The following is a 27,480-nucleotide window of genomic DNA, read 5'->3' as shown; positions in this document are numbered from 1 at the left end:
TCAAGACAACATGGTATTTACATTTCACCAGCATTATTACCATATTTCAACATTTCTATTGCACCTTTCATCTCCAAAGAGCTGAAAACATATGATAGGTATACAAACAGATCACATAATCCAACATTAAAATGAGTCTGTGACAGCTGCTTAATGACATTTTAGCATTCTGCAGTGATAAACACTTTGGAATATAGTAGCTGAATTCTCTTTAAAATATCATGTACAATTGCTTTTGTTTGGCTAAGACAGTAATTCTTAACTTCGTCAATGTAGGCCAAATATCTAAAATATATGACATACCACTGCCAAATTATTATATTTTTCAGATAGAACTGTGAACAAAATGAAAATTAAACCAAAAAAAAAAAAAATACTGCAAAAGGCAGTATTAGTTGCTGCTACCTTCTTTGGGAATGCTTTTTAACTTCCCAGCTAAGAGTAAGATTCCTGGGATTCTCCCTTCCTAATACTAACCAGGCTCATTGCAGTTTAGTTGACAAACTCAGACATGGTCAGCCAGGTGCTGTCACCTGCTAAAACATGTGACATTACACAATGGATTCAATAGATCAATGCAAAAACAGATTATTATTTTTAGAGGGAATTCTAATTATGTTTTAATCTAGAGGCAGTAAGCTTTCCTAGACTTTGCAGTTCTAACTACTGTTCTGTGGACTCGGGAACCCTTTTAATCTTCTGTGCTTTCTGTAGGCATTTCAGAATGGTATGTAGAGGCATCTGAAAAAAGTTTGAGAGGGAGAACAGTGGAAATCATGAATGTTACACTGAATAAACTGGAGAGCTTTCATCTAAAACAGAGGCTCCTTTTGAACAAAGGGCCAAACAATCCTAGATTGCAATCTCATGACTCTAATACAGAGATAATGTAAAAACCTATATACAGACACCTAGCCCATAACAAATATCCTTTCAAGGATTTTGTTTGTCTGACTATGCATACAGCATCCTGACATACAAGGATATTGTATTTGCGCTTTTAGCAGTTTGAATGTAGATGTGGTAGTTTTTCATACAAATATTTAACTGAAAAACCATGCCACTTCTTTGCATTTGACAATGATTAAAATTGGAGCGTTGATAATGGAAGTTAAGGTTAGCCTTATTTTTCTATTTTATTTTTAAGGAGGCACTTTTCATTTGGTTTTGTCATTGTGCTAGTTCAAAAGCAGAGTTTGCATATTTAAATGAGACTTAGCTCCTTCATTCTTTGTCTCACTTAAAAGATTAAAAAAAAACCTGTGCTTTTTATCTTGAATAGGTAGCATAGAAGTGCTTGCATCCTTGGGAGAATGGGTTTAATGAATCACAATATGTGTGCCTTTATTTATAGTATAGACAAATTTTCCATATTCCTGAGAGAAAGCTGCATGTAAACACTGGAAATATTTCAAATAAACCCCTAGATGGCAGGATGGGACTATCCACAGTACACGCCCATAAGCTTAAAATGGTTATCTCTGAAACCCTATAGAGCTTGCAGCATGTGCTTGAAGTACAGACAATGTATTTCAAAAAGGATATTTTTGGAATAGACGAGATGATGGATTAGTCACAATTAATTAGAACATTGCATCTAGTTACTTTAATCATGACACTATGAGATATCTGTAGCATTTGGAATTTATTTTGGCTACTGGTGGCTTGTTTACTTTGCCACAAATTGTCCATCCATGTTCTGAGCAGACTTCACACTCACAGGAAAGATTCTGGAAAAGCACTTCATCATATCTCTTCTATTATTATTATTATTATTATTATTATTATTATTATTATTATTATTATTATTATTATTGTTGTTGTTGTTGTTGTTGTTGTTGTTGTTATTATTATTATTATTATTATTATTATTATTATTATTATTATTATTATTATTATTTGAATTTCTATACTGCCCTTCTCCCGAAGGACTCAGGGCGGTGAACAGAATAAGATTTCATATACATATAATATTTTTTTTTTATAAACAGTAAATAATAAATTGAGTCAACTTAGTGTATCTGCTAAGACCTTGGCATAGAATTTAGATGTTTATGCTAGCCCTGCTTGTTGAAACAGAAAGGTCTTCAGGGCACGTCGGAAAGTGCGAAGATCTGGGATTATTCGTATTCCAGGAGGTATTTTGTTCCAAAGAGTAGGTGCCCCCACAGAGAAGGCTCTCTCCCTTGGAACTACTAGATGACATTGTTTTAATGATGGTACTATGAGTAGGCCTACTCTGTGAGAGCGTATTGGTTGGTGGGAGGTTATTGGTTGCAGCAGGTGGTCTCGTATGTACTCAGGTCCTAAGCCATGGAGCTCTTTAAAGGTAAGAACCAACACCTATCACTGAGATCGTCTTCTTTGTAAAGGAAATCACATTTCTGTGGTTTTTAGCAATTAATACCAAAAAAACCTCTATTATTACTCTGAATAGACATGTGTAAAGTTTAATTCCTGTAGTTGTTGGATATCTATCCTCTAGGCCTGTGATGGCGAACCTATGGCATGTGTGCCAGAGGTGTCATGCAGAGCCCTCTCTGTGGGCATGCGCACTGGCCAGCTGCTCTCTTCTGGGTTCTGGCACATACATGCACATCAGCCAGACCAGCTGTCCAGTGTGCATGTACGTGCTGGAACCCAGAACAGAGCAGCTGGCCAGTGTGCATGTGCACCAACCAGCTGGTCTCTTCCGGGTTCCAGTGCTCTGGTGCGCGCACTCCAATTTTGGCACTTGGTGCCAAAAAGGTTAGCCGTCACTGCTCCTGGCATTAAGAGCTGTTAAGCTTCATCAAAAATACTGAGATTGTCAGTCTCTGCTTTTACAGCTTCAGCTGCCATAAGAAACGGGTGGGAAACAGGGGGGTGAAGGGAGGGAAGGAAGCAGGAGGAGTTTTCTAAGAAACGAAAGTGTTTCTCCAAAGGAGCAGTCAGACCAACCATCATTACATTCCTGATGGATGACGCTGCCAGACGTGATTCCACCTGACCTTTGGGAGACCTGTGGATTGGATGATGGATGATGGACAGAGGGGGGGGGGAGATGCTTTCTAGATGCAATTTCGCTCGTTTTGCTTAGTCCCAGCTTTACCTGGGTAGCGATCGCTTCATTTTCAGTAAAAGTACTAATCTCTATAAAAATGAAGTTTGGGTCATTCTTTCCTGGAATTTGAAGGAAGCATACCTGACATTAAGCTGGGACTCACCCCAGTCATCCCGGACAAAAACGAGGGGACTGAAATTCCAAATTATGTCAGACCGAGAAAGTGATAAAGAGATGGGGGCAGCGGTTTCCACGGCAGCCATCCTCCAAGCGGAGAGAGAGAATGCAGAATGGTTGGAAAAACTCCGGCTGGTTTCTGAAGAAGCCAGATGGTTGAAAGGAGTAGGAAGATTGCCGGACTGGGGGGGGACTCCCCGGGGAGTAACGAGCTCCAGACCTCGTAAGAAAGAGGCCATCTGGCTGCAGGAGCAAAGGGAAAGCCTCATGCTGGCACAAGCCTTGCAACTTCTCCGTGATGTGGAAGAGAGCAAGAAAAGCCGGGAGAGCCGTGAGTCTTTTGGGTTCCCTGTGGAGAAGGAAGAAGAAGGCCCCGGGGGGAGCCAGAAGAGAAAGCTTGTGGGGGAAGAGGAAGAAGCTGAGGTGGGAACATCCCAGGCTTCTGCAGCTGAAGGGAGGGATGCAGCCGGCCAGGGACCCCCAGCCTTGCAGGGCCCCCCCCGCAGACGTAAAAAGTCAAAAATTCCCCCCCTACCTGGGAAATATAATGGAAATCCAAAGACCTTGGGATTTTTCCTGACCCAAGTGTGGAACCACATGCAGGACTGGCAGGAAGACTACGTATCAGATGCCGCCCGAGTGAGAAGTGTCACGAACTCCTTAGAGGGATTAGCAGCTGAATGGATGGTGGTCCTCCACATTAATAACTCCTCCTTACTGAGAAATTACAACCAGTTCATGGGGGGGCCTTAGGAGGCAGTTTGAAGACCACTTAGCTGAACGAAAGGCGAGACTCAGGATGAAGGGCATCCAGCAGGGCCGGAGGCCTGTAGCAGAGTATATCCAAGAGTTTCGTGAACTGGCACCCTATATGACAGGGTGGTCAGAAATGGCTCTGTTGGAAAGTTTCAAGGATGGGCTGAATGAAGAGATATACCAAGACTGCAGAAGTATGGGGGTCCCCGAAGACTTGCAGAGTTGGTACATAGTAGCTGAGGATGTGGAGATCGAATTGAACAGAAGCCGACTCCGAGGTGGACGTGCAGGAGAACAGTCATCTTCCTTCCACCGTAAGGGAGCACCAAAACCGGCTGGGGGGAGAGCAGAATTCAAACCCAAATCAAAGCCCTTCACCTGTTTCAAATGTGGGAAGGAAGGGCACCGGGCGGCCGAATGCTTCTCCAAACCAGTGCCAAAAGCGGGCCCAAGAAAGGCGACAAAATACCCGCCAAGACCCGCAGCACCGCCCTGAAAGGAGAAGGCATTGAGTTCACTCCCCGAAACCAGGGTAAGTTGGGAACTCCGACCAATGACGATGACAGCGAGACGGACTCCGATTCCGACACCGACGATCGAGTGAGTCACACGGAAGACCCTCTGCTCATCCCCTAGAAGTAAGGGTGCCATCCACAGGGACCCATGCCCAAATGTTAGCTCTGTTAGACTCGGGGTGCACCAGGTGCATAATTAGCCCCAAGGTGGTGGAGGAAATGGGACTGAGACTAAAAACGCTAAAAAGACCCATTGCGTTCTGTCAATTAGATGGATCGACTGCAGGAGGGGCCCCCGCCAGTTTTATGACCAAACCCCTTGAATTGCAGTTGGGAGATCATGTAGAGAATCTCAGATTTATTGTGGCCCCTGGCATGGAGAGACCCCTCATACTTGGACTGCCCTGGCTTCGTAAATGGAACCCACGGGTAAATTGGAAAACAGGGGTCCTGCGCATCTGCACTGCAAAACCAAATCTAGAGAAAGAAAGCTCATTCCTGAAGGATGGTACAAACCTGGAAAGAGCGGAAGTAGCAATAGACTATATTGAGGGACAGGAGAAAATTCCAAAGGAATATTGGGATCTCCGTGAAGTTTTTAGCGAAAAGGCCTCAGACACGCTGCCTCCCCACCGGGCTACCGACTGCACCATTGAGATACTCCCCGGGGTGAAGCTTCCCAAACCGAAAATCTACCCCATGACCCCTCGAGAATTAGGGGAATTGCAGAATTTTATTGACAAAAATCTAGAACGGGGTTTCATCGAACGAGCCAAGCCCAAGGTGGCGGCACCAGTGATGTTCCGCAAAAAGAAAGATGGCTCCTTCTGTTTGGTGGTCGATTATAGAAATATTAACGCTATTTGTGTGGAAAATGTTTACCCCCTCCCCCTCATGAAAGACATGTTAGCCCACTTAGGGAAGGGAAAATTTTTCACCAAACTTGATTTAAGAGAGGCATACTACCGAGTGAGAATTAAAGAGGGGGATGAATGGAAAACAGCATTTAATTGCCCACTGGGATGTTTCCAGTTCAGAGTGCTTCCTTTCGGCTTACAGGGAGCCCCTGCTGTATTCATGCAATTGATCAACGAAGTATTGCATGAGCACCTGTATAAGGGGGTGCTGGTCTACTTGGATGACATTCTCATCTACTCTGACAACATGGCCGACCATGTGAAACTGGTGCGAACTATCTTGAAAAAACTCAGGGCTGCTGAACTATATGCCAAACTTTCTAAATGTGAGTTCCACCAAGGCAATATTGGCCAACTACCGTCCTGTCTCCAACCTTTGCTTCATGGCGAAGGTTGTGGAGAGTGTGGTTGCGTGACAGTTCCCACAATTCCTGGAGGAAACATCTTATCTAGATCCGTTCCAGTCAGGTTTCAGGTCTGGGCACAGCACGGAAACGGCATTGGTCGCGTTGGTTGATGATCTCTGGAGGCCTCGGGACAGGGGTTGCTCCTCTGCTCTGGTCCTGTTAGATCTCTCAGCGGCTTTTGATACCATCGACCATGGTATCATGCTGCACCGGCTGGAAGAGTTGGGGGTGGGAGGCACCGTGTTGCGGTGGTTCTCCTCCTTTCTCTCCGACCGGTCGCAGTTTGTGTTGGCAGGGGGGCAGAGGTCGACCTCGAGGCCTCTCATCTGTGGAGTGCCGCAGGGATCGGTCCTCTCGCCCCTTCTGTTCAACATTTATGTAAAGCCGCTGGGCGAGATCATCCGTGGCTTCAGGGTGAGATACCACCAGTACTCTGATGACACCCAGCTGTACATCTCCACCCCAGGCCACCCCAATGATGCCCTTGAAGTGATGTCCCAGTGCCTGGAGGCTGTGCGGATCTGGATGGGGAGGAACAGGCTCAAGCTCAACCCTTCCAAGACTGAGTGGCTGTGGCTCCCGGCATCCTGATATAGTCAGTTGACTCCATCACTGACTATTGGGGGTGAGTCTTTGGCCCCCACAGAAAGGGCTCGCAATCTGGGAGTCCTCCTGGATATGCAGCTGTCCTTGGAGGAACATCTGACAGCTGTAACCAGGGGGACCTTTGGTCAGGTTCGCCTGATTCGCCAGTTGCGGCCCTTTCTTGATCGGGATTCCCTGTGCACAGTCACTCATGCCCTCGTCACCTCTCGCCTTGACTACTGCAATGCTCTCTACTTGGGGCTCCCCTTGAAGAGCACCTGGAGGCTCCAACTGGTCCAGAATGCAGCAGCGCGGGTAGTGATGGGAGCAGCATGGCACTCCCATGTAACACTGCTCCTGTGCGAGCTGCACTGGCTCCCAATGGTCTTCCGGGTGCGCTTCAAGGTGCTGGTTATCACCTTTAAAGCGCTCCATGGCATCGGGCCTAGCTATCTTCGAGACCGCCTGCTGCTACCGACGACCTCCCATCGTCCCGTGTGCTCCCACAAAGAGGGCCTCCTCAGGGTGCCATCAGCCAATCAATGTAGGCTGGTGACCCCCAGGGGGAGGGCCTTCTCTGTGGGGGCACCTACCCTCTGGAATCAGTTGCCCCCGGAGATAAGAAGAATCCATGACCTCAATGCCTTCCGCCGTGCCCTTAAAACCCACTTTTTCCAGCAAGCCGGGCTGGCTTAAGAAGAAATTTTAAATGTTTTAATTGGTTTGTATTTTAATTTTGGGCCAAATTTATATATATTTTAATTGTTTTTTAATATTTGTATTTTATGTTTTTTAATTCTGGCTGTACTCAGGGAGAAGGGCGGTATATAAATTTAAAATAAAATAAAAAAAAAAGACAAAATCGACTATCTTGGATATCGCATATCGCATGAGGGAATAGAGATGGACCCTGAGAAGGTTCGAGCAGTATTGGAATGGGCTGCACCACGCACTCGCAAACAACTACAGAGTTTCCTGGGGTTTGCTAACTTTTATAGACAGTTCATCCCCTTGTTTGCCAAAATCGCGCTGCCAATTACAAATCTTCTGAAAACAAAAGGTGAAGTAAAACCAAGACCATCGAAACTACTTGAATGGACTATGGACTGTCAAGCCGCATTTGAAAAGTTGAAACGGCTGTTTGCGGCTGAACCAGTACTCAAGCACCCCGACATGGAACAGCCGTTTGTAGTACAGGCTGACGCGAGCGACATAGCTGTAGGAGCAATACTCTTGCAAAAAAATGCAAAAGGGGAGCTGCAGCCTTGTGCCTACACGTCCCGTAAACTATCAAAAACAGAAAGGAGATGGGCCATATGGGAGAAGGAGGCTTTTGCAGTGAGATGGGCACTGTTAACATGGAGACATTTTTTAGAAGGAGCGAAACACCCTTTCGAGGTTTGGACTGATCACAAAAACTTGGAGGTGTTAAAAACACCACATAAACTGTCCCCAAAACAAGTTCGTTGGGCCCAACATTTCAATCGTTTCAATTTTACCCTACGTACCTTCCTGGTGGAAAGAACTTCATGGCAGACGCACTGTCCAGATTGCCTCAGTACAACAGCATCAAGAAGGAGGTGGTTCAGCCTATTATCCCTTCGACGCAATTGGCAGCACCAGTTACTACTAGAGCACAGGCAAAGGTTGAGCCAGAGCTCTCGGAAGATTTGGTTCTCAAATTACGAGAAGCCCTGAAAACTGACGAGTGGTTTCACAACCACTCGAATGAATGTACACTCCGTGATGGACTAGCGTGGATTGGGGCAAAATTGTATGTTCCTGCCAGTTTAAGACCAACAGTATTACAGTATGCCCATGACACTAAGACAGCGGGACACTTTGCATTTGTTAAAACTCTACACCTTGTTAAGAGAAAGTTTTGGTGGCCTGCGCTCAAAAAGGACATAGAGGCATATGTGGCTAGCTGTCCAGTGTGTGCCTCAGCTAAAAGACCTCCAGGGAAGCCACCTGGATTACTTCAAAGTGTGGCTAGAGTGAATGCTCCGTGGAAAGAAATATCCATGGATTTTATTGTGGACCTACCAGAGAGTGAAGGGTGTACTGTCATTTGGGTGGTGACGGATTTGTTTTCAAAACAAGTGCATTTCATCCCTTGTTCAAAGATCCCTTCAGCAAAAACCCTTGCCAAACTGTTTATTCGTCAGATTTACCGATTACATGGAGCTCCAAAGAGAATAATTTCGGACAGGGATGTACAGTTTACTTCCAACTTCTGGAAGGAATTTTTGAAGTTGATAGGCTCCGCCCAGGGACTAAGTTCCAGTCACCACCCCCAAACAAATAGGGCTTGTGAAAGGACCAATGGGATTTTAGAACAATACCTGAGATGTTACGTAAATTACCAACAAGACAATTGGGTGGATTTACTGCCATTTGCAGAAGTGGCATATAATAATTCCATACACAGTAGCACCGGTTTCATTCCGTTTAAGGTAGCATCGGGCCAAGATTTCATACCGATTCCCGAACTACCTCAAGATGATCCCCAGAACCCATCCTTGATTGACTGGATTGAACAATTGAGGAGCACTTGGGAAGTAACTCGAAAAGCGTTAGGTGAGGCGCACTGAGCCCATAAGGCCCAGGCCGATAAGAAAAGGTCCCCAGCACACGTGTATAAAGTGGGTGATAAGGTCTACCTCTCCACTAAGTACTTACAAATTTCCCAAAAGTCTAAAAAACTTGGTCCCAAGTATGTGGGTCCTTTTCGTGTGATTAGATTGATTAATCCAGTAACAGTTGAATTAGAGTTGCCAAAAATGTTGAGACGAATACACCCCGTATTTCATGTTAGCTTGTTGAAGCCTGAACACTAGTCTCCTCTAAGACCGACCCAAAGCTCCCCTCCAGTCCCCATACTCATAGAGGGGGAGCAACATTTTGAAGTTAAGGAAATTTTAGACTCTAGGAAACACCATGGTAAAGTGCAATATTTGGTGGCCTGGAAACACTTCCTTTTGTCTCAAACTGAATGGGTGAATAAACGGGATGTGCGGGCCCCAAAGAAAGTACAGCAATTCTACACCAAATACCCAGAAAAACCCTAATTCCTGTATATATTTTGTTTTCCCTTTTTTCCTTCTTCTTTTCTATTCTAGGACTAATGTCTTTTCTGCAGAGGGGCCGTAAAAGCCCCTCTTTTACTGCTTCCGCTTTTACTGCTTCAGCTGCCATAAGAAACGGGTGGGAAACAGTTAGGGGGGCGAAGGGAGGGAAGGAAGCAGGAGGAGTTTTCTAAGAAACGAAAGTGATTCTCCAAAGGAGCAGTCAGACCAACAGTCATTACATTCCTGATGGATGACACTGCCAGATGTGATTCCACCTGACCTTTGGGAGACCTGTGGATTGGATGATGGACGATGGACGGGGGGGGGAGATGCTTTCTAGGTGCAATTTTGCGCGTTTTGCTTAGTCCCAGCTTTACCTGGGTAGCGATCACTTCATTTTCAGTAAAAGTACTAATCTCTATAAAAATGGAGTTTGGGTCATTCTTTCCTGGAATTTGAAGGAAGCATACCTGACAGAGATTCAGTTAGTGTTTTGACATCATAGTGGTAAATTCTACTCTGTAGTATTGTGAATTCTCTGAAATAGCAAATAAAATTGTCATTTCTTTTTTAGTTTGTTGTCGGAAGAAATATCTGATACTAAAAACTATCTCTAGTTACTCCATTGTTCGTTAAGTTGTTGATTTGTTAACATTAATTTTATATATTCTTGATCGGAACACTCTTTTCAGAAAATGGAAAAACTTGTAATTACAGAGGTGTTTTTTTTTTTTTTAAAAAAATCAAATTAATACAGACTTTATTTACATACAGTCGAATAATATACTGTGTTATCAGTAAAACTTTTATGTTTGGTCGGAGATTAAAAATGCTGAGCCAAAGCTCTTACCTTTGTCCTGCTATGGGATAGAATTCTGTGTGTAACAGCGCTATTTTTTTTTCCTACTCAGCAGAATTCCCAGTTTCAAAGAAATCAAGTAAAGTCACAAATAATTATCACAAGCAATAGTGACCTTGAGTTAAGTCTCAATCTGGTCTGAAAATGTATGTGTTTCTTATAGGTCATATGGGTATATCATATCCAAACATAACTCTTTATATATTCTGATATAAACAAACAGAACTGTACACCTATTTTCAGTAGACGTTTTATTGGTTTTAATAAATATATTTAATAAATGTAAATGTATCTTAATAACTACTTTGTCCCAATAATGTCTTTCTATTGCTGATGTAGCTTGAAGGTCATATCAAAATATATCCAAAGAAGATATTTTAAAATCAAAGGTTGGCTCATACTATGAATTATTATTATTCACACACAACAATGTGAAATCCACAACTGCCAGTTATTTAGCCAATATTGGCCTTCATATGCCTTGAGTTCTTCCTAAAAACCTAGGTTGTCACAATGTATCAGGAATATGTATGGTTCTAAGCAGTGGGAACTTTTATAATTGACAGATGAAATGTCAATGCACAGATTTTGTAAATTTTTGGTATGGCACCCAGTGTGCTGATAACCACTAGTGCCACCATGGTTAGTTTATGCCATAAACTTTCAATTTTGATTTTCAGATCTTGACACGTTGTGATCCCCCCCTCCACAATTCTTTGTTTTCTACTATCCCCTGGTATTGTTGCATCCATTATCCATACTTTCTTTCTTTCTTTCTTTTTTTAACCACAGTTAAATCTGTTGTGTTATGCCTCAAGGCTTTAACAGGTTGTATTTGGAAATTCCACAATATTTTAACCTGCTCATTTTTCATGACTTTTTCAACTCGTATGTTCCCACCAATTTTTCATTACTGATTTTTCTATTATATTGTATTATTATTTCAGAGCACTTTGTCCCAGCATTCAATTTACAAGCCAGGCATAATTACACTGTGAATGTCAGAAAGATATTTTAAATATATGAGTTAACACTCAATCTTTTGCCGTTAACAAGGTTCATCCTGTGAGTTGTTTAACATTAGAAGTACCACAGAGACTGTATAATCTTACATCCTTAGAACAGAATTTGTGAAAGAAGATGCAATCTCTGTTGTTCTTTCGTAGGTATTCAAATTCTTTTAAAGAAGCACAAACAGAAGCAGTTAATTAGCTGGATTCTGAGATAGTAGGAATTTTGCCAAAGCTGAAATGTGCTGTCTTCTACACTAACAGAAACAGTTGCTTCAGGGCTGCAGCAAGCTTTGTGACAGAATCATGATAAAATCACTTTGTCTTCATATACCAATAGTAACACTGCAGGGGAATAAAGATAGTTGGCCAACAGGGGCTCTGTATTCTTAGTTAGTATTGGCAGCTTTTCTAATTACTCTATTCCAACCACTCAATTATTTGTTGTATCTTCCTAATGTATCACCAGCTTTATTTTATTCATGCACATTTTAATTAAGACATCAAAGTCTAATTTAAAAGTGGTAGGCAATATTATTTTCATCGGGTTCTATTTATTGTAACACTCAGTGAAATGTGCCAGTCAATTGCTTATTGTCAACTAACTGAATTCCAAAAGAGTTACACTTAAGGTATATAACATGGCAAGGGGCAGCAGCTACAGTATCAGAGTTCACACTTCAAAATTAATGTCACACTTTTTATTGTTAAAACCTTTGACCATCATTATGGTAGGTCCACCACTATTTTAGTGTACACAAGCACTCACCCTCACTTACGAAACTATGCTGCGAAGTGTTAACAACTTATTTTGTGGTCAATCCACATTGGTGCCGTCAAAGCCCTCCTTTTCTCAGGACAACAGGTGCAAAAGCTGAAGGTCATCGTGAATATCTTGATGTATGTACTATTATTATGCCCTGACATGGACTGTATATGAAAGAACATTTAGGAATTCCAAAGAATGCATGCCTAATATTCATCTAATGGCCCATTACTGGACTACTTCTTGAAAAAGATCTCATCAGGCAATGTATGAACCTGCCAGAGATTTGATTTAATCCTGAGGTCTGATGTCATCACACTGCGACACTGCTGACCTTAAGACTCAGGTAGAAATTGAGCAGACTAAAGATGTACTTTCAACCCAGGGCACATCTAATTAAAGAAGTGTGAAAATGCTCAGAAAAATCTGTATAAATCACAAAATTTCTAAAGAGAACCTGAACTAGACAAACTATTACAATTTTTTTCCCCTTCAGGGGAGATAAGAAGAAAAAAGAAACCTACCACACGAACATTTCTCATATTTTTTCTGGACTTACGGTTAAGAAGCAGGCTGGCATTTGTTGTGCCTAATTTGTTGGCGGCGACACATGTATAGTTGCCAAAATGCTCTTCTGTCACATTGTTGAAATTTAAAAATGATCTTGAACTATAGCTGTTTATAGTAATTCCTTGTTGCCCATTGATCAATCTAGAATGGGGGAGAAAAGGGAAAGTACTCTGTTAGAATTAACATGCAAATATATCTGCATTTTTGACTTATCTATATGTGAGTGGAATACATTACCTTACACCAAAGTAGGATAGCAAAAAATGGGAATAAACATAAACTATGAAAACTATTGATGCCACATTTACAAAAAAATGCTAGTGCCATAGTTTTCTAACGGTCTGTAAAGGACTATAATCTATGCAAACAACAGTGCATACATATTAGACCAGGGATGTCAAACTCAAGGCTCACTGGCCGGATCTGGCCTATGGGGTGCTTAGATCTGACCTGTGGAAACAGTGAGGGATTGTCCCGCAGTGCCTCTGCCAGTGAAAATGGAGCAGCCTTCTTGATCTCTGTTTTCCCCCACAGAGTGCTTGGGCCACCACAGGCATCCCTGACATGAGTGGTGCCCCCCTGGCCACACACCCCGAAGTCAAACCCAAACTGATGAAATCGAGTTTGATACCCCTGCATTAGACCACAGAACACATTTCCTTCCTTCAGCACAAGTCTCTTAAATTTAAAGAAGTCTAAATTGAGACTTGGTTTCTTGATTCAGGAAAAAATGGACAAGATACCCAATAAATGTATACATGAAATGATACAAATGGGGACAAATAGTGAAATAAAACTACGATTCATTTTAGAATGAAGCTCTTTTTCATTTTCAGTTGTGAAGGAGCAGGGCAAGCTGTAACTGAATGCTAGGGATAAACAGCAAGAACTAATTACTCACAGTTCAGGAGAATCAGGGCACAGTAAGGTAAAGATTAGCAAATGACTTTAAAAGCAGGCCATAAGTCTAGGACAGAGTTTCTCAAACTTAGCAACTTTAAGATATATGGACCTCAACTTTCAGAATTCACCAGTCAGCAGATTGAACTCCATTTAATGTTGCCAAGATTGAGAAATTCTGGTCTAGGAGTTATAAGCACTTTCCAGAATCTCTACTTAGAATTCCCCAGCCAGCAGATTGAACTCCATGAACCTCAATTTTGCCAAGGTTGAGAAACACTGGTCTGGGAGTTATAAGCACTTTCCAGAAACTCTATTCACTCCTTGTGTTGGACACTACCAAAGTAGCTGGAAAGGCAAAAATATTTAATATGGGTTCAAAGCAAGGCAGTGTAATAACAATGCACTTTGTTTACTGAATTTATTTTTTGAGGAAGGAAATGAAAATTATTTTTAGTTGATTTATCCAAATAATACATTGATGGCTTGGAAATTAAGCCCTATTTATATGAAGTACATTATATCTATCCTGTATAGTCAGCTGAAGAGCTATACTGGGATCTCTCTGCATGATCAAAACTTTTATAAGAAGTATAAAAAGGAATCTTTGACAAACACAGATCTTGAACTTCACTTTAGTCTTGTATGTTTGCTTCGGGAATCAGTCTCTATAATAATATTAATATTAATAATAATAATAATAATAATAAACTTTATTGTCATTGTATGTTTATACATAGTATACACATACAATGAAATTTACTTAACACCTAAAGACCAGGTCCAACACACATAATCTCCAAACACACTCCCACCCACCACAATTCCCCACCCCTAAACCACCCAAACATCCACACAACAGACCAAGTAATATTGTCCAACAGCTCACTGATGGTGGCCCTTTAGTTCATTGTTGAGTGCAATTATAGCTCTGGGATAAAAATTATTCAGAAAACGTGTGGTCCGAGTTTTAATTGTTCTGTATCTTCTGCCAGAAGGCAACTGTTCAAAAAAATTGTAAGCAGGATGGAAAGAGTCTCTGAGAATGTTATGCAACTTCCTCAAACAGCGAGATTCGAAGATGTTGTCCAGGGCTGGTAGCTGGAGTCCGATAATATTCTGGCAGTTTTAATGATTCTCTGTAGAGCTTTTTTGTCCATGCAAGAATGCTGTTATGTCAGGACACTCTCAATGGTGCTGCGATAGTAGGACAGAAGTAGATGCCGAGATAGATTTATCTTCCTGAGCATTCTCAGGAAGTACAGCCTCTTCTGTGCCTTCTTCACAAGCATGTTAGCATTCATAGTCCATCAGAGGTCCTCCGAAATATAAGTGCCCAGAAATTTAAAACTACCCACCCTCTCCACCTCCTCACCATTTATGTACAATGGTAGATGTACATATCTCTTCCTCCTGAAGTCAATTATAAGTTCTTTAGTTTTTGTGGTGTTAAGTGTGAGATTATTTTCATTACACCACAATGTCAGCCCTTGTACTTCCTTCCTGTAAGCAGACTCATTGTTCTTATTAATGAGCCCCACCACTGTTGTGTCATCCGCAAATTTAATAATTGCATTGGTGTTATAAAATGGGTGCAGTCATGCATATCTCTATCCTCTACTCCAACCATTGGAAATATCTGTTATTTGGTTTAGTTCATTCATGAGAAACTTGGAGTTGTCCAAATGTTATTTACTAACAATTCCCAGCAACTTTAGCAGGCGTGTTTCAATGCTGTACTTAGGGTTTGGCAATATTTAGAGAACCTAGATCCAAGCTACTAGCAAAATGTGTTTAAAGGAAACAACATTTTGGCTTCCTTTCCAAAGAAGAGTCAGGATAAATCGATTTCTTGATTTTGATATTCAGAGCAACAGGATGTCAGTAGTGATCATATAGTCTCCTTTTATTGATTTACACCCTTTTTATTCATTGCTGTTTTAAATAAAAGCATTTGGTGGAAGCCCCAGTGATCATGTCATCTTTGTGAAGCAAATGATACAAATTATGTAGCTTACAATATTATTAGTTGTATTATGAGATGAAATAAGAGAAATACAGTACATCATTTGTCCAATCTCACCATGATGTATGTGACATCATTTGAACTCCTTGCCTCTTTGAAAGAGACCTATCCTTGTAGACCCTCTCATATCCTTTGCTTGCTTCTTCTGTTTGAGTCATGTACATATTAAAACTACTTTTCATTTTGACTCCAAAACAACACTGAATTTCTAAAGATAGCAATAGCACTTATATACAGCTTCATAGTGCTTTTATATCCCTCTCTAAGCGGTTTACAGAGTCAGCATATTGCCCCCAATCTGGGTCCTCAGATTGGTAGCAAATAGGTAGAATTTGCAAATAGGTAGCAAATAGGTAGAATTGCCTAAATATACTTCTCATAGATAACAAATGATGCAGCAACTTGCTTGTTTTTCATTGCATATCGTAATCACCTTTTGCACATATTAACTGTTCTTTTATTCTACAAAATGCTCTGATTTTTACACTAAATGTATAGCATATGAAAAATGAATAGTAAACAAAACTCACTTATAAATCCAAGATAGCACACAGGGACATTTTAATTATAGAACAGATATAACACATGGATTAGGTTATGGAAGCATCATTAAAACTCTTAGTTTTGTATACACAAATTGTTCTGCATAATAATAAATTATAAATATTGCGATTATAGCTAATTTTATCGATATTTACTAAATGTGGGCCCAAATTGAAATTTTCTCTTGTATAAAATGTCATCATTGCAAAATTGTTTGTTGAAGAACCCAGAGTATAGATTACCCATACAATGGTCACTTTTTACCTCTTTAATCAACTATGAAGAAAAACTACAATTCAGTTACTTTATTTAAAATATTGAGGACTAGAAAAGCTATCATATCAGTGGGGAGGCATAAAGCATCAGATTTTCTTTAGTGTCTGTATTCCCTCTCTCAAATTCTCTTTAATTTCCCTCAATGTTCTTGATGAATAAACTATCAAACAATTGTTTGAATGAGGCACAGAAAACACCCCCAAAATGTAACAGCAAATTTAGGTTGAAACTAAATGATGACTGTCAGTGTAACATAGTGCAATATAAATTATGCTTATGTACTTGTGTGGGCATTTTTTCCCCCTTTGGAAAGCTGAAGAGTCTCTCTAAATAAAAAATGGTTTATTTTCTACCATAGAATGCTCATGGTTTTCTCTCTTTACTTTCATCTTGCAATTTGAGTTAAGTGCAGAACTTGGCTCCCATGGATGGAAATACTTTTTCTTCTTCTGATTTTTGATCCAGTGACAGATCCCACAGGAGGGAAGAGTAAAGAGTCAATTTTGCAAGCATGTCCTTTCCTTCTGAAAATGTGTTACAGAAGTTGAGAAATTGTTAGAATAATAGGGTAAGAGTTAAATTGGGTAAAAATTACTCATTTGCCAGCTATTGTATTCTTTCAGAATGGATTTTATTCATTGGACCTTACTGTTGGTGGAAAGAAAAAGTAGGTTTTAATCACTTAAATCACATACTTTTACTAATGCACTTTTATGTGAACACACTCAGGGATGGGTTCTAAATTTTTTTACTACCGGTTCTGTGGGCGTGGCTTATTCTGTGGGTGTGGCTTGGAGGTCATGTGACTAGCTGGTCAGAGTCATTTCTGGAAGGTCCTCGCGCTTACGACCAGGTCTCGCACTTACGACCCGACTCATTTGTTTGCTTTTAACACTGATCAGCTGTAGGACGGCCCTTTGAAGCCCCATGGCAAGAGTTTAAACAGTTTTTTCCCCTCTAGTCATCAGCTGGGACTCAGGAGGCAGCAATAGATTGGGGGTGGGACCAAATAAAAGGTAAGAATAACGTGGGTGGGTGGGGGAGTGGGAGGCCGGGGGGGAGAACCGGTTCGGTGACGTCATATTGTCACCGCTACCGGCTCGGCCGAACCGGACCGAACCGGGAGGAACCCACCACTGAACTCACTTAGGAAATGCCTCCTAGTCTCTCCAAACAGGGCTGGGAAATTTGATTTTTTTTCCTGTTCTTTTTTTTTTTAAGTTAAACTTAGCAAGGTTCTGCACATCTTTTCTTCAATGGTAGAGGCTGATCTTATAACAATTATGATTTTCTGGCATAAATAATACCACAAACACACTGAGCCCATGGTACCAAGGTTGATTATTTACTTCTTCAACCCTTTTATCAACTGGGCATGTGTAACCAGATTCAGATTTTTGAAATATATAGTTAAATGTGAGAATACTTAGCTATGCTTGATTACTGCAAGAATTGCTTATATTTCATTCTGAAAGCAGAATTCATACTTATATAAATAAGTTACCATTTAATTTTGATATATGGAGGCAGCACATCATAAATCTAGGAGAGAAGTACTTTTTTTTGCTTTCAGGAAAATGTATATCTATCATTAATGTATAGCTGCATATTGATGATTTAATATTGCACATTACATTAATGTTCTATTTTTATTTAATCACCACACAGTTCTGCATATAAAACATATTTAGTTTTACCATATATTTCCAAAGCAGAATATTACATGTAAGAAATAGATATTGTAATCCTTTTCAAAATCCTGATCATGAATTGTTGGTGCAAAGTTGGATATTTCTCCTTTAATTTTTTCCAGTACATTCCTGTGTGATCATGCTATGTGTAATAGAGCTTATTTACACGCAGGTAAGCTATACATTGCAACCTAAAATTTAAATATTTCTTTCACAAAGTTTTAATTATTAGTTCCTGTTTACCAAATACAAATATCCTCTGAAAAAAGAATATGAGCTGCATCGTGTTTTTATTTCTAAAGTGTAAAATTCATGTAGACAATGAATAGATTAGAAAGATACTAAGGAAAACGTCCCTTTTGTTGTAGATTTCAGGGGTCAGTTAAGAAGAACAAATAGAAATAACTACAATTATTTAACTGTAATTTTGATAGGGCAAACTTTCTTAGGCCAAGTGCCTTCCAGTTTTTGACTGGATCCTAGGAGTTGTAATTCCAATCATTCTGAAAAGCACCAATATTGGAAAGGCTGATATAAATAATTCAGGTCAATCCATCCAGTGCTTCATAGCTATCTATGGTGAATGTAGAAATCGATTTAGTTTATGTATTTATATACCATCTTTGATATTTTTATAAATAACTAAAGGTGGTGAACATATCTAATACTTTCTCCTCCTATTTTCCCTACAACAATGAGCCTGTGAGATGAGGTGAGCTGAGACAGTGATGGGCCCAAAATCATCCAGGCAGCTTTCATGTCTAAGGCAGGGCAAAAACTCATGGTCTCCTGATTTTTATCCTTAACTACTAGACGATCAGTAGATTGAGGTTTGTTGAATGTTTCTTCTTAATGTTCTACTTGTCAGAATATTTGATTTAAGTGTGAAGAAATAAAAAGTGCTAATTGTACCTGCTGCCTGCTGTTCAGAATTATATATACATATACTACTTTATTCTGATCATTCTGTACCACAGCTTTTGGATCGCTATGAATCTACAATCAATTTTGAAATGTGTCCAATAAAAACAGAAGACATCTATTTTCATGTTAAATAAAGAATTTCCCAACTCATTTCTCATAATAAAGTTAAAAAAGCCCTATGAATGTCCTTTCCTGACTTTGCCCTTTGTCCACATATGGTCTGTATATCTCTTGATACACCCTTATTTCTTCTTCTTTTTCCCAATCCCTTCTAACCAACATTGGTTGGTTAGAAGTTCAAACTGGTACTGACCTCCCAGGCTGTATGTATAAGAATACCCAGTTATTTATGATACAATAATATAATAAATATAATATAATATAATATAATATAATATAATATAATATAATATAATATAATATAATATAATATAATATAATATAATATAATGATATGATATGATATGATATGATATGATATGATATGATATGATATAATATAATATAATATAATATAATATAATATAATATAATATAATATAATATAATATAATATAATATAATATAATATAATATACAATTCATCCTCCTGGTATACATTTGTCTGAGTATACAAAGTCAATTCAATTTTCCTTGTATTAAATAGTCTCCCTTGCTTGGTAGAACTTTTCCCCATCTAGTTCCTACACTTGGGAATTTGACTCTTCCTTGAAATACATTTGGAATATGATCTCTTGGCATTTAGAAAGCTTGAAAGTCCCCTTCTTATCATTATTAGTTATAAAATTATATTATGGTCATCAGGGGTGGTACTCACTTACATTTGCTACCGGTTCGCAAATGTGATCGCTTGCCCGCGTCAACTTTGCGCATGTGCAGGGCCTTCCACGCATGCGCAGAACATCAAAAATGGTATGTGATGACGTCCGGGCGGGTGGGCGGAGCCTCCCACAGCCACCACTGCCGGTTTGCCCGAACCAGATAGAATGGGCTGAATACCACCACTGATGGTCATGCTTGTATTAGGAAAGGTTTCATAAGGAAATGTTTTCTGTGGATTATCTATTTTTCTGGGTTTTGATACCTCCAGTGGTGGGTTTCAAAATGTTTTACTACTGGTTCTGTGGGTGTAGCTTGCTGGGTGTGACTTGTTGGGCGGGTCATGGGAAGGATACTGTAAAATCTCCATTCCCACCCCACTCCAGGGGAACATTACTGCAAAATTCCCATTTCCTCCCGATCAGCTGGGACTTGGGAGGCAGAGAATAGATGGGGGCGGGGCCAGTCCGAATTTTTACCACTGGTTCTCTGAACTACTCAAAAATCCCGCTACCGGTTCTCCAGAACTGGTCAGAACCTACTGAAACCCACCTCTGGGTACCTCTACTGAAAACTCTTTCACTATATTTACATCATAGAACTGAATCACAGCTTGGATTGGCCGCTTTCTCTGACAACACACACATCAAGAAAAGTCATATAATTCCCCCCCCCCATTAAAATGCAGACCGCCATGAGAAAAGTATCCAAACTTACTTTCTTTCTCCTTTGTACCATTCAAAAGCTGGGGAAGGAACGCCGGCACTTTCACATCTTATGAATCCAGTGCCTCCAAGAGTGACTCCACTGGATTTTATTTCCTGAATTGTTGGGGCAACTGCAAGGAAGCACAAATATGTTTTTGAGACATTAAACACTTGTTAGAAGCATGTACATGTAATAATAACAATGAAAACTTTTTGAAAATAATACAGTAATGCAACCTGATTTATTTATGTTGGGTTTCTTAGAATCTAAAGCACGTTTGCTAATTTGTTTCACATATTACAATCACAACACAATAGTGCAGAAGAGGGAACATTAGACCTAAGGTTGTTCACTGAGTTTATTACAAAAGGAAGGTCCAAAATTTAAATTTATTTTCCCCTATGGTTATGGTGTTGTGAAAAATGAAAGCATTAGAACTCAGAAAACTATTGAACAAAACAAAAGTATTTTATTGGGTCCGTCAATGTTGTGCAACTGTGAAACATATTTCTGCTAATATGTTTTCTTGTTGCTAAATCTAAGTATAATAAAGATGCAAGGCCACTGAAGTGGTATCATTTCCTGCAGGGCCAGCATAATCCTAGATTGCTTGTCTATGCCTTATTTGCTAATATTCAACATTGTTTTAATTAAAGATATAGCAACACCTTCACCCCTTAAATTATTTCTAGAGGAATATATTAATAAACTCTACCAAAATAGATTTTACCACAGCTCTGAATACAGTCTGTTAATGTCAAAACCCTTTTAAAAATTTTTTCTTGCGCAATGTGTATAGGAAAGAATACATGATTTTAAATGTTGAACAGTATGAAAAAAATATTAAGTTTATATTTAAAAAAAAAATCATTGGGGCAACTTTCATTAATACATTTGAATCAGAAAAATGCTAAAGAAAACCAGGCATTGAGCCCTTATTCTATGTTAGAAAGAAAGACATTGCGGTAGACATAGAAAAAAGTGTGCCAGAGTTTTATGTTTAAAACTTTGGATGGATTTGTAAAGTTATTTGCAGAAACATTGCAAGTGAGAGAAAACTACAAATGATAATTGATGTAGAGACCATAAAGTGCACAATGAATTAGGGTAAGAATTTATAAATTTTAATAGTACAATTCACCATATTTATAGACAATGTATTCATTCATTCATGCACAGGTGCATTCAGTTTGGGCATTTTGTATACCCACTTACATCCTACAGCTTTGCTATCCTTTGCAAACCCAGCTTTTCCCACTTTTACAAAGGATCCCAATGCAGTTTACAATCACAATGAAACAATCCCATAAAAATAGTTCTGCATCAAAGCTGGCATATCCAATCTGGCATCATCAGTTCAAGAAGTCCTTCAGAATCATAGATTTTAACACTTTTTTTTTTAAGAGAAGGAAGTTGAGGCAATCCTAATTTTAGGATGCAAAACACTTCAGAAAAATGGATATGTCAGCAAAGCCTGTTTTCAGGCTCCCTGTCAAACTTCAAAATGTGCCCTGCTGTCACAGCCATCTTTTAGTTTCTCAGCTTGCCAGGAGCTATGCGGGGGGTGGGGGGTGGGGAGAGGTTTGGAATGCCAGCCTAGACAACAACAAGAAATCATCCTGTGGGAACTAAGGTCATCTTAACAGAAGTTTGGCAAGGGCCTGAAGGAGTTGCCATAGTGACACTAGAACACCTAATTGGACAATGTGACCTGGTTGAAGGAGGGGAGGAAAGAATTCATTCTTTAATTAGGCGAAAACTGTGGGAATTAGTTAGAGTTGGTTTTGCTTCATGCATGCCGAAATGATGAACACAATAAAGATATAATTAAGGAGGTCTGATTGTCTCCACTTGCTAGCTTGATTGGATTCATCATTTGGAACCTTGACACTCCCATCTCATCTCTCACTTCAGAGATATCATAGATAGGCTGAATCTGAGTGGGAAAGATAGGATTGACATTTCTTAGATGTCAAGCCATGCAGTTTTTAATGATAATTATCATGTTGCATTGGGTCCAGAAGCAAATTTGTAAGCAATGTAGTGACTGCAGCATAGGTGTAACATTGCTGAATTTTCTACTCCCACCTAGGAAGCCTCTGCAATCAGAGGTTACAAGGCATCTGCAAAGGGAATCCAATGTATGGCAAATTACAGAAATCCATACATGAGGTGACAAGGGCTGGAATCAGTGTTACCAGTGTCTCAGTCCAAACAGGCCCACTTTTTATGCACAAGAGGAAGATGCACTTGTTGCTCTAGTAGGAATCAAGAGTCTAGGAGGATTTCCAAATTGGATATCCATTCTTTTAGGGGTATTGTAACCCATTAAAAGTCTAAGGTGAAATTAGGATCATATCATGTGGTTCATCAACAAACAGCAAGTCCACCTTACAGAGATTTAATCTAGAATTATTTTTGATACATCTGGGCCATTATTGCTCCAGGTTCTGGGCTATGATTACATGGTATCTCTGGCCTGGGCAGGCATGATGATAATGCAAAGATTCTTCATCTGAAACCAATGTATGATCTGCCTCAGCAACTTTATGCAGGTGGTGAATAATGTGGATGAGAGGAGAACAGTTAGAGATACAACCACTCTGTTCCCATGCATGCCAACTAGAAGTCCCTATTTAGAAATTTCTATAGCTTAGTATCTTCAACCACCAACACTTGCAGATATTACAGAAGGATACTGTCATGCCCCTGTGGGAGTCTGAATACGAAGGGGAAGACGAACTGTTGACAGAGAATGAAGAGTGGCTCCGTTGGCTGTGGAAGAAATTGAGGAAGGGCAAAGTTAGGCTGGAAAGAGCAAGGGAGAGGTAGAAAAAGGGAGAAGGGGTTCAGATGAAGACCAAGGCCCACCCCCTCCTCATCCTAGGCAGCACAGGGAAGAATGGAGAAGAGAGCAACGTGGGTTGTGTGGCTTATGAGGGAGGAACGGGCCCCAATTCCCTTCACAAAGCACACCTGCTGATGGAGTTTAAAGGAGAGGCAAATGGGAGGGGCAGTTGTTGGGAACAAATGCTGAGTTCATCATGTTCACTCTTTATCTGAGTTCCTGGCATCCTCCCAACTGGTTTGATTTACTGCCGTGCTACTTCACTTCTGGAACTTCTTATCTTGCTGCCCTGCCGGACTAATTACCTTAGCTTGCATTATTGGATTTATAGTTGGAAGTTTTCTGTTTACAACATTTGGGACTGAAGTATTGTCAGCCAAGGACTATTACAGGTTGGTGGAAGAGCTCTCTCCGGAGAGTTGAAAGGGACATTGGGGCACAGTTGGTGATAAGAAAAGGACTCATACTGGTTCTTTGGCTGTGTTGCCTTTGTGTCATGCCCTGGATCATCACAGATACTATGGACAATGGTACATATCTGAATCCAAGGAAGATGATCTTCCAGGGTAATCAAATCCATTTCCATTCCCTGCCCAGGCCTAAATCCTGACTACAAGATTGCCAGAAAACCCATTTCTTCTAGGATTCTTCATAGAATCCATAGTAAGAGAAGTTTGAACATTGACTTGTCTAAATAGTTGGACTAGGAATCACTTCTCTGTAGGGGAGGCCATTACTCCCTTCTTCAAAAAGATTTTCCATATAAAAAAAAACATAAAGCAGCTCCAAAATCCCAGGAATCACCTCCTGGCCACACAAATGAGTTTATTAATTATAAAACTTATATAGTAGAGATATTGGGCCAATTGCATTATGTTATTTTCATAAAAATCACCCAGGTATACTTTACCAAATGTTTGAAGAAAGATTTATAATAAATGTGGCATTCAAATAACATAGGGTTGCCAGGTCTGCTTCCAAAAAATAGCAGACAAGTGGGGGGGGGGGGGTTTAAGTAGTAAAAAAAAAAATTACAATTAAATTATATATTTTCTTGCAAACATTTTAACATGTATTAAAATAATCACTTCAAAACTTTACTTAAAATTCAAAACATCAAATATATTATAATAATATGTAAAATATTAAATTACATTTTACTTTGCTGTTGTGTGTATTTTTTATTTGACTGCGCAGCTTTGATCAATTCTTTGTGTTTAAGGAATAATTCTTTAATTTCAATACAACGTTGAGAAATATTAAAAAATATACAAAGTTCACTTCGAACTGATACAAGCAGTCGGTTACGTTTGTCAGTCCACAAATTTCCCATGACGCTGAAAATTCGTTCAACGTTTGCATTTGATACCGGAATTGATGCACAATACTGGAACAGTTTCAATAAACTCGGAGCTGGCTCTTTCTTGAAAAAGTACGTCCACTTATCAAGGGATGAATCGCCCTGCAGATGAACATAAACTTCTTCTAAGGCAGAAATTTCATCGAAGAGAGTGTTGGGTGGAAGTTCTTCTCGCCATGGTGATAATAACCAGATATTAGTCATTTCTTCTAAAGTTGGAGGATTATTGCGATCAATTAGATTGAAACAACTTAGCGTCTCATATACTGAATCGGTGAAATTATACCACTTTTCTAGGTACGCAATGGCTCTTTGATACACATTGATGGCTTCTTTCTTGAACTTTTGCACAGCATTCTCAGGCAAATGTTTTTTATGTAAGGCAAATAAAACTTTCATTCCAAAAAACTGCTCATAGTATTTTTTTTTGCAAAGAATCACGCAGCTTACACATGATAATGTGAAGATCACATGCAAGAATTTTCTTGCTTTCCAGCTTCAGTAGGGTGTCTTGCATTATTGACATGAAGAAGTGCGTGAAATATAAATACAATTCTGAAATTGTTGGTTCATCGTCCTTTGCGAGTTCATTTTCCTGATCCGAAATAAGGTTCCAGATAACCTTATGGCACTCATCAGATCCAAGAGAAATAAAATATGATTTTAGAGGTATCCAGTTTAAAAGCAGTCTTTCGACCGCTTTAAACAAACTTAACCAACGTGTTGGAACATGGCACAAAACTTCATGGAATTCTGATTTGCAAAACTCAAAAAATGATTTCAACTCTTCTCGTTTCTTCGCAGAATTCAAAAATTCGGCAAAAACTTTCAGCACTACATTTTCGATATCAAAAGATAACTGCTTTAATGCATTTTTTGCGCTGTTGTGTAAAATGTGATTATTTCAATGAGCATTCGATCTTTGTCTCATTCTAACTTATGAAAAAAAAAGACAAAACGTGATTCTCCTATCCTTATTCTCTTAGACTGTACAGCTTTAGATTACGTACCATTTCATCATAAAGCTTTTGAATAAAAAAAATCCACTATTTTGTGAAAAAAATAGTGAACATAATGTGAAAAAAGTGGACTGTCCGCTCAAATAGTGGACACCTGGCAACCCTAAATACCCACTCAATTTTATGCAGCTTCATGCACCTATCCTCAGTTAGAAAACTAAGATAACATTTCCATTAAATGGACATGGCCTAATTTAAAAAGACAAACAGCTAGTTGTATACGTCTATGTATGTGCATGTCTTTTTTTTAACAATTGGTTCATTGTTACTTTTAGCAAATCAGCTCCAACTCATAGTTCCACTACACAATATGTCAGAAATAATACTTGAACAGGAAATAATATCAATTCAAATGCATTGCAAAATTAAAAATGACTACTTTTATAAAAGAACATGCAGTATATAGTGGCCATATCCCTCCATATTGCATCTGAAACCTAAGAATTTGACAATCAATTAAACAGAACCTGTTTACAATAATCAGTAATGGATTTAAAAATACCACTAGTTCTGTTTAATAGATTATACTTGGAATTTATAGTAAGGCTATTCTTTTGCATCCTGGATATAATTTTAATTTCTGCCACTATTGGAAACTTCTAGAGTATACTTTAGTTTCCCCCACATCTTCATGACAGTTGAAAAATCTGGTTTAAAATAATAAATCTTCAAGCTATGGATTTTGTTAGTGATTTGAAGAGAAAAGTTCATGTAGATCATAAATAACAGACCTATTTTGAAAATGAGGTGAAAATTACTAGAATTCTATAATGTAAAAATATTTGCAGGATGAGATAAACTCATATTGACTATTTACTTTAATGGAAAATCATCAAAGACTCAGGCACCACACACCATTGTATATGATGTTAGGAGTATAGCTAAATATTTTAGTAGATTATTGGTAATGTACTAGGCAATCATGAATTTCTATAATATGGTAGGCAATCTGGAATAATTTTGAATGAAAGTATACAAAGTCTTATATACTATGAAATATACAGTATATAATATGAAATGTATATATGTTCTTTTTTTGTACAAAATGAAAGTTTACAAAGCCTTAGTATAAGCTACACTTGGAATACTGCAGTTTTGGTCACAATATAAAAAGAATGTTGAGACTCTGGAAAGTGTGCAGAAAAGCGCAATAAAGATGATTAAGGGGCTGGAGACTAAGACATATAAAGAATGGTTGCAGGAATTAGATATGTTTTATCTAGTGAAAAGAAGAACTAGGGGATATATGACAGCAGTGTTCCAATATTTGAGGGGATGTCACAAAGATGATGGAGCATCAAGGAGAAAAGTAACCTAGAATTAAGAAGGAATTTCCTAACAGTGGGAACAGTCAACCCATGGAACAGCTTGCCTTCAGAAGATGTAGGTGCTTTATCACTGGAGGTTTTCAAGAAGAGACTAGATAGCCACTTCTCTGAAATGATATAGACTCTCCTGCTCAGGTTGGGAGTTCAACTAGATGACCTCCAATGTCACTTCCAACTCTGTTATTCTATGTTGCACATCTGTAAATAACTGCTTCAAACACCCAAGTTCACAACATAATCAATTCATTAAAAAAAAAAGGCATAACCACATTAGCTCTTCTAACTACATAGCCTAAATACCCTGGGAAGCGGCCAGATCTTTAATATCTCAAGAAAGATTAATAGGATTGGGGCCATCTGGA

The 27,480-nt window shown here is 39.3% G+C and overlaps 1 protein-coding gene across 1 annotated transcript in view; it reads right to left on the bottom strand.

Moving 5' to 3' along the window:
- Positions 1 to 27,480, bottom strand: part of NEGR1 (neuronal growth regulator 1) — a 522,129-nt gene that overhangs the window by 88,605 nt on the left and 406,044 nt on the right. The window contains exons 5-6 of the mRNA XM_070939458.1: positions 20,573 to 20,693; positions 12,666 to 12,817 (exon numbers count right to left, since the gene is read on the bottom strand). Coding sequence (XP_070795559.1) covers positions 12,666 to 12,817; positions 20,573 to 20,693 — 273 coding nt within the window. The remainder of the gene's footprint in view (positions 1 to 12,665; positions 12,818 to 20,572; positions 20,694 to 27,480) is intronic.

The sequence above is a fragment of the Pituophis catenifer genome, unplaced genomic scaffold (assembly GCF_029215685.1).
Source record: "Pituophis catenifer annectens isolate HBS135680 unplaced genomic scaffold, rPitCat1.0.hap2 SCAF_3, whole genome shotgun sequence".
Lineage (NCBI taxonomy): Eukaryota > Metazoa > Chordata > Lepidosauria > Squamata > Colubridae > Pituophis > Pituophis catenifer.
The sequence above is the reverse complement of the archived record's forward strand: the minus strand, read 5'-3'. Positions and strand labels throughout refer to the sequence as shown.